The sequence below is a fragment of the Eurytemora carolleeae genome, unplaced genomic scaffold, assembly GCF_000591075.1.
Source record: "Eurytemora carolleeae unplaced genomic scaffold, Eaff_2.0 scaffold1221, whole genome shotgun sequence".
Taxonomy (NCBI): domain Eukaryota; kingdom Metazoa; phylum Arthropoda; class Copepoda; order Calanoida; family Temoridae; genus Eurytemora; species Eurytemora carolleeae.
The window spans coordinates 51,086-59,697 of NW_019397211.1; the positions used below are offsets into that span (position 1 = coordinate 51,086).

Below are 8,612 nucleotides of genomic sequence, written 5' to 3' on the forward strand. Positions count from 1 at the left end.
TGACTTCAATGTTATTGTTTAGTTATGACTACAATATTATTGTTTAGTTATGACTACAATGTTATTGTTTAGTTATGACTACAATGGTATTGTTCAGTTTTTGTGCCTTCAGAATTTCATGAATGCGCATTGAATGTTAATTCGTTACTTTTGTAGATTGACTTGTGAGATTTTACTAATATTTCCAAAGAGTTAATTAATAATTCCGAAATGAATTTCTGTAATTTTGACGAATATGAAAGTATAATTTGGTCTAAACTCAAAAATATAAAAATATATATATATTTACGTTGCTTTTCTGTTTGTCTGTTTGTTTGTTTCCAAACATGACCCCAGGGAAGGTTTATGGATGATCCAAATTTCAAAAATTAGCCTCAAAATTCGATTTTAATTAAATTTGAAAATCCACGATTTTTTCTGTTTTTGTTTTACAATGTATACAAAAAGAAATTGTTTACAATTGAAATGGAAGAAGGGCTGTTATAAGTATTCAATTTACTTTCTTGTAAAGAAATAAACAGAAATGCTTAGAAAAAAAGCGAATAGAATTTCTACAGAACTTGTTAAATTGAACCATGTTCTCCTGTAAACTGTAAACCAAGTATATTATCTGAATCTAACAACTACGTGGTTCTGGCTGTAGATTCAACTCTCATCTTCTTTAGTAAAGACTGTCAGGTATATTCAATATTCATCCTTCAGTTCTTTGAGGGGAGGAAGGCCAATCACAAATATTTCTCGCCCGAGCCACATTCTCATTTTTTCGTCAGTGCCACCTCGAAATCCTCGTCCTTCCAATATTATTTTTTAAATTGTCTAATCCTCCCAGATAACACTATTTTTAAAGAATCGAACCACGTTAGGGCATAAATGAAATATCTAATTTTTGTGAATCGAAAAGTTTCAAGTTTAATGTCGTTAAAAATCGTCACCTTTTTTACGCGCATTTTCAGATATTCCTGGTGTATAATGCCGCAAATAATTCCGATTTTATAGAACTTAACCATAGTGAAAACCATAGAATTTTTACGGGTGGTTCCATGGAGAAAATGATAGGGCGAGGTATGCCGAATATTTTGCTATTTATTTTATATCACTAAGGTTAGCCATTACGGAGGCAGAAAAGATTTAAGTTTTACCTAAATAAAGTTAAACAACATTCTCATGGCTTTGAAGATTCCAACATGATGTAATCATTGCATTACTTTAGTCCGTTCATATTTTATGCCCTAACGTGGCCAGATTTTTAAAAAATAGTTTTATCCTCGAGAATTGGAATCTTTTAAACACATAACAATCGAAGGACGAGGATTCCGAGGTGGCTCGGAAAATGAGGAGAATGTGGCTCGGACGAGAAATTGTTGTGGTTGGCCTTCCTCCCCTCGTTCTTTAATATTTAAAATTTAATTTCATTTCGCTGAATTTTAAGTAATGATCTTATTTGTCGTAAACATTCAATGAATTAAAGATTATAAATAGCCTGCAACTTAATAATGTCCCTTGCTAAACTTAGAATGCACTCCTTCGTCCGTGAAAATGTTAAAAGTATACATACAGGGTGTCCCAATAAACATGGGAATAAAGTGACGACTTCTATATCGTCTTTGTTCCGCGCAACATTTTTACATGAACATAATTTTATTAATATCCCAGTTTAAATAGTTCATTATTAAATCTACAAGTCTTGGGAATTCCAAATTGTGGTTTACAATACAAAAATTGACGGAGATTTTTATAAATCTGCCAAGATACAAATTTATTATGAAAAAAACAAAATCGTTCAAATGTTTAATATCTTCGGTAATTTTGATAATTCAAAGAAGATTTTGGAAAACTCATGACATACAATTTTTATTTTGATACACGTTTTGTCATTTCACAACTTTCAAAAAGCGAAGACGATCTTCAAGTCGTCTGTTAATTCCTATGTTTATCGAGACACCCTGTATATGTCTTAATCACTCATGAATTCAGGATGCTGAAAGCCTTGTGTTTAACTCTAAAATAACCTGCCTGGCTCTCTCCTCCTCCGCTAACTTCATCGTATTAGGTAAATCCGAACCCCACACTTTACTAACTTTATGGTCGTGAGTCAGAATTGAACCCCTTGGCTTGGTTGGGGTCGTGATGGCGTTCCCCTGTTATGCCAAGGAGCTACTGGACAGTGGACAATCCCGATTTCATTTCATCTCGTTTCGTTTCGGGCTGTCGATGATATTTCAAGTAACCTTCCATTAAAAGAATGTCATATATATACAATAGTAACCTTGAAATACGATTAAATACGAAGAAAATTTTTTCTTCATTGTTGCTCAGATCTTGCCTTAGACCCATACCTCATTGGGCCAAGGGATCAAAAACTTTATTCAATTTAAAGAGTTAATCCTCAATTTTAAATATATGGTCGACTAGATATGGATTTCATTTTCTAAATCTACATCACAAACTAAAATTATACCCTATGAGCTGAAAACTTTAGAATGGTGGATATCGAGATTAATGCTTGATTCTCTCTTTTTCTTAATTTCGAGACTAATCTAATCTTGTACTTATATCCTGAAAAGTGTATAAAATTCAAGCAATCAGAGTCGCATATATGAAGCCGATAAATTTGAAATTGTGTGCGCCATTTAAGATTAATATACAGAAACAGGAGGAATTCTCTAATTTTAAAAACAGTTTTGATTTTTCTCCACTTTATCCAAGAAAAAACGATTTAAGAAGAAAATCAAAAGTGTGTTCATTGGATACTCAGATTAAGTAATCGAGATTAGGGATATCTTATTCTAAAGTTTTCAGCTCTGCTATCTAAGGTTTGGTGGAGGGACGGATGGAGTTTCTCCATGTTGCCACTAGAAAGATTCTCACTAGTATACCCATCCTGGATACTCAAACCGGGAACAGGTTAGTTTGTAAATAAATTTCTCTGTTTCAGCAGTTTTGAAATGAGGAAGTATTTTTTTATTCTGCTGTACCCTATTGGTTTTAAAGCATAACATTAACAAATGATTATTTGTCCAAACTTTAAAAATTCAAAAAAAAATATTTAAAAAAATGACACTTAAAATAAAAACGAAATGTAACCCATCTTTCATATATTTCATAAGTGGCATGCCTTAAATCTGCCCTATTTTACCAACAGAAGAAAAAAAACTTTTAATGCAGATTTATTATGTTAACCCTTTTAACTCCTACTACACAGTACACACCCTTAGGGGGTCCTTGGAGTAATCCAAAAACTAAACTTAATTCATGACATGGAATGTCAGTAAAATTTCTATACATACAGTTAAAACCAGAGAAGTGTTGAATGAATTAAGCATTCGGCCTCACTTGCTAAAGTTTTTGTGATTTTCAATTACAAATTTCTAAGTGATAATTTATTTCAAAATAAAAAAGACGACAAAGAATCCGCTGTTTTCTTGTTCTCGCTATAGCAATTAAAACAATAATGTGTTATCAAAATATTTTAAATAAAGGTTTTATTCTGCTGCCCTGCTGGGACCTGGAAACAATTCCAAAATATTTCTGGTAATGACAGGTAAGATTCAGACTTAACATTTACCATCATTTTTTGGAAATTAAAAAACCATGAAAATTATAAATGTTGTTTGTTTGTCTTCTTTATTTTTTTCTCAACTTTTTTATTGATTATGATGATTAGGGTTGGTGGTTAGTTTTGAGAATCTGAACCTGGATTTTCTCCACTCTGCCATCATGACTGGAGACTTAAACTCTCTCAAGTCCGCGCAGTCCTCCTTCGTGAAGTGCGAGTACAGTTTACCTCTAGATATAGATTGTGCACTGGTCTATATGGATTCTCTGTTCAGTACAAATATATTGGTATCCAGTACTGATGGATTAGCGAGGTTGGAGATCCAAGATGAAGAAATGATCATTTCTGAAGAACTTGAGTCGGAGGGTTTTGGAGGAGGGAAATTAATCAAACTAATCGCTGGGAAGGATAGGAGGTGTTTATACATCTTAGACAATCTGGGTCAAGTTCATATCATTTGTACTTTAACCTTGACCGTTCTCCGTAGTTTCAAGGACGTGAAAGTAACAGATCTGGTTCTCCTGGAGGAGGAGAACTCCAGCGAACTCCAGTTCCTCCTGGTTACTCAGGACAGCTCCGGATCCTACCTGGAGTTGAGGAACAGTAGAACCTACCAGGTGAACTACCGGCTCCAGGTATCTGAGTTGTGTGTACCCCTGGTTGCGGATTTATCTCAGGATACTCCTATGATGTTGGAAGGAACTGCAGACGATGTCATGGCTCCAGAGAATATTACAAAACTCAGGCTCAGGGGGATTACAGAAGGAATTCCACAGGTAAAATATATTTTGAGACTTGACATGGCCCAAGTAATGGGTTATGAAGTTATGACCGGTTTGTATTGAAAAATGTTTCCCTTAAAATACTATTAAAACTTTTTGATAATGAAATAAGAAAACGTACAAAATCAGAAAAATTTCAAAAAGGAGGAGAGGGGTGTCATATGGTATATTATGATAATCTTATGAGGAAAAAGAATACATCAAGATTATTTCATCTCGTAAAGAATTCCATTATTACATTTTTATCCTCATAAGATTATTATTATATCATATTTGTGAGGTTCCATGGGCATTGGGCACATGCCCAAGAAATTATATTAAAAAATAATTCTGGTGAAATCCGACTATTTCAAGTTGGAACAGTTCACATTATGAAAGGTTGCAAATAAGTTTTATGCTCTTGTTCTGACTATCACTGTTTTTTTATTTTTCTAATGTTAAAATGTAAAAAAAAATTGGTGCTTAATTTAAAAGTAATGCATGTGTTGCGATTGTTTCCTTAGTTTAGTTTGTTTGTTACCCAATTTCTAATGATTTTGCTCGTTTTTTTCAAGTTGATACTACATTTAGATACAGCATGTTTAATGTGCCCTGAGTTTTTTTTAGATGGAGAGGGTTTAATAGTGAATTGTCTTAATCTACTGAACAATATCGTGTCTTCATTTATAGAAGAAATCATTTCCTAGATATTAGATCCTAAATCTTCCAAAAAGAGGAGATAAACGCAGGTTATCTAGTAAGAATCAGTTCGACATGAACTGATGAAGATCTTTGTCTTTTATTCATGAAGCAAGATTTACTGGTTTGTTTCATTGCTATGGAGTGCTAAGACTCCATTAAAAGTTGTGACACTAATATTTCAATGATAATAATAATAATATTATACCACATTTACACAAATAATTATAATTATTACACAAAATGGGTGACAATAACAAGAATTTTTCCTGATTTGGCTACGTAGTAAATCTGACAAGAATGTGGTATTGTGGTATAATAAACAATAAGCATCTCTAGACACTTGGAACACATACAGCATCCTTTCTCTGGTCTGACCATTACACATAATTATATACTTAAAATTGGAATAAAAACCTTTTATGAGAAATGAGCTGAAAAATATGGTACTCTTTTCACTTTATAGTACAAGGCATATTTTATACAATTACATTTTCAGTGAATGCTCTCGAAGATGTTCCTCTGATTGTTATCCTCTTTTAGAAAAAAATACTTTAAAATAAAAGTTTTATATTCTCTTTCTTTTTATCTTAGGTTCGTTTAGAGAGGATCTTGAGACGGGGAAGGTTCGATGAAGCGGAAAAGTTTGCAGAAACCTTCGGACTAAATAAGGACTGTATTTACAGGGGGAAAGTATCCAGGCTCCTGGAACGATTATCCCCCTGGAACACGTCCACAGATGCGGAAACTAAAGAGAAACTGTTCCTGGACGCCAAGGAATGTTTATCGAATCTTCAGGATATGGAGTTTGTGATGGAATGTTGTAGTTTGGCAGCTCTGCCTAGTATTGAGATGACCAGGGAACTACTGGAGTTTGCTCGGAGAAGGATCGGAATTTTCTCCGAGGATAAACAGTTAAATGCTCGTAATTTGCTTAGAATTGGAGAAACCATGCATAGGCTTGAAACCTATGTAATAACAGAGGAGGAACAGAGCGTTGAATCCTGGATGAAGTTCTCTAGAGTTGATATCCTCTCAGAGATCAAGAAAACCTTGACAAGGGGAAATGTTAACACTGCCTTGTTGTACTGGGTTAGACATCAAGCTGAGTTGAGAAGTAGGATGGATCTACCTCAGATTCTAGATATTCTTTCCAGTCTTCCCGTTAACATATCTATACAGACCCAGCTGCGCTGGTTGCGTCAGTTCATCCCTGATGTATTGCAGATCCTTCCTGATTCCCTGCCAAGCTTAGCTGCTTGGGCCTGCAACAGCGTTAAGGAGCTAGAAGGGAACCATCACGACTGGCCTGAGAAAGGTCTTTGCTTTGCCGAGGATGTGTTGGCAACCATGCAGTTTGAGAAGTTTGATGATTTCAATCAGTTCCTTACAATCCTCACCCTTAACCAGCAGAGATCAGAGAATGATTCAGCTCTTTCTAAACTTATTAATCTTATCAACATGCTGAAAGATCTTCTCCAGCTTAAGACTGAGTTCAGGATCAAGATCAAATTGAGTGAGTTCAGCGTGGAAAACAAGTTCAGTGTTGTATCCAGTATCCTGGACTGGGTTATGCTTCCCGAGGACATCCCGAACCTGATGAATGGGTTCCTCACCCAGTTCATCCTCAAGTTTAAGATGAACGTTAACCAGACCCTGATGGAGTACACAATGAATCTGCTGCACAACACCAACTTCACCTGGCACTGGCATGTTGGGGCTGCGCCCTGGGAGGAGAAGGTTTTACAGCTCCTCCCCTTTATCACAAGCGTTGAGGAATTGAGCAACGTTATCCTGGAGGCTGTTAAACAAGCCCCTGTACCATGGAGCAAAACCATATTTGATATTTGTGAGATTGGTTGCGCACTTAAACACCCCAATTCCATGCAGATCAAAGAACAGAGCTCCTTAGTATCAGTTAAAGGTATATTCCGAAAGTACGATTGTAGGAACTATATGATGACGGGACGAGATGCTGAACGACTTTTTCTTTACATCCTCACCAAGGGCGGAGAGGAAGGATTTAAGGATATCCTAGAGGTGTGTAAAGTTATGGGGACCATGTCACAAAGTGAGGTGAAGAAAATGTATATTGAACACCTACTGGAGAATCAGATAGATCCTCTCAAAGCATTTCGTATTGTTCAAGACATCATGGAAGAATCCCAGGCTGATGGTGTCCTAGTGTGTGAGGAGATTATAAACAAAGCTGGGATATGTTTCAAGCTTGAGATAGGAGAGGAGGTGGAAACTGCATACTCTCAGCTCCTTCATAGCATTGTATCCACGTACTCCTCCAGATTGAAGAATACCCAGCTCCAGGTTAGCATTACAACTGCAGGATTTCTCCTCAACGCTCTGAACCTGAAGAATGAATTTGGATTAAAAACAGCGGAGACAGATTTCTCTAATAGATCTGGTTCAATCAGAGACATCAACACAAACAAAGATATTCTTTTCAAATATATCGAGGATCTTGTGCCAACAGATCCAGGGAGTAAGGATTTGTCCCATGAGTTGAACCGAATTCTCCGGATCTGTGATCTAACTGGATTAAGTCATGAAGATGGGATTGGACGATATATCCTTCTCCTGAACAAGGTAATCTATGTTTATTATTCTTTAATAAATAATACGGGTTCCAAAATGTTTGATACTGTTTATTCCATTTAAAAACATGATTTAATGCATATCTTGATTTTGGAAATCTGAGCTTATCATTGAGCAATCCTTAATCCTCAGTCCTCACTTTAATCATTATTTCAGACAAAACATTACCTCATGCTGATTTTGTATTTCAATTAAAATCAACCTTAATTCAAAGTTTAAGGTATTTTGGAAATAATATCAAGCCTCAAATTTTAATGTGTTTAAGATCTTAAAGTTTTATGCTTGAATCTCGTCGAATGAGCCTTTCTTTTTTTTTGTGGTTGAGATATTTTCCAGAAAGCCAACGTAAGGATGTCTAATTCAGTATTTTACAACTACTTTTCAGGGAAGTTACGAGAATTTTACTTTACAGAGGAAACCCCTGATTAAGTAAAAAATGTTATTTCGCAGAAAAAGTATTTCTACACAATTTGATAGTCTTCTTAGATAAAAACTTCTTGGCGCGGGTGGGTTTTTCACTTCAATTAATTATCCCAAGGGACATTAAGTTAGGGAAATCATATGTCGGTAATTTTTGTCAAATGGCAATAAAAATCAAAATATTATTTTAGCGAGGGTTGTACAAGGAGTCCCTAAAGGTTGCTGAAATTCTTCAAAGATCATCCTTAAACCCAACACTGGCAAACACACTCTACTCAGGAACCATTCAGAACTGGAACATAAAAATTCTAGATCTATAGAAATGCTGATGGCGGTTTTGGGGTTCCATAGGTTTTTTTGGGAACAAGGTTTTTATTCGCCTTTAAGGGACTACAAGCATAATTTAAAGTTACTAAAAATCGAAAGCTTATTTTTTAAGTTCATAGTTACTAAAAAGAATTGGAACATTTAAGGAAACTAGCCGAGTACTCGCCACAAACTCTTATTTTCCAATATATATATCTTTGAAACCTAATTTTGTAGACCTTTATTATTTCTATAAACTT

General features: G+C 35.1%; 1 protein-coding gene across 1 annotated transcript in view; it reads left to right on the forward strand.

Annotated features, from left to right (window-relative positions):
• The first annotated feature begins 572 nt into the window (after window positions 1–572).
• LOC111712759 (kinetochore-associated protein 1) overlaps window positions 573–8,612 on the forward strand; it is a 31,292-nt gene continuing 23,252 nt past the window's right edge. Inside the window, exons 1-7 of the mRNA XM_023487480.1 lie at window positions 573–678; window positions 1,975–2,050; window positions 2,814–2,904; window positions 3,480–3,541; window positions 3,665–4,332; window positions 5,611–7,617; window positions 8,238–8,325. Of these exons, the coding sequence (XP_023343248.1) occupies window positions 2,831–2,904; window positions 3,480–3,541; window positions 3,665–4,332; window positions 5,611–7,617; window positions 8,238–8,325 (2,899 nt within the window). The 5' untranslated portion in view covers window positions 573–678; window positions 1,975–2,050; window positions 2,814–2,830. The remainder of the gene's footprint in view (window positions 679–1,974; window positions 2,051–2,813; window positions 2,905–3,479; window positions 3,542–3,664; window positions 4,333–5,610; window positions 7,618–8,237; window positions 8,326–8,612) is intronic.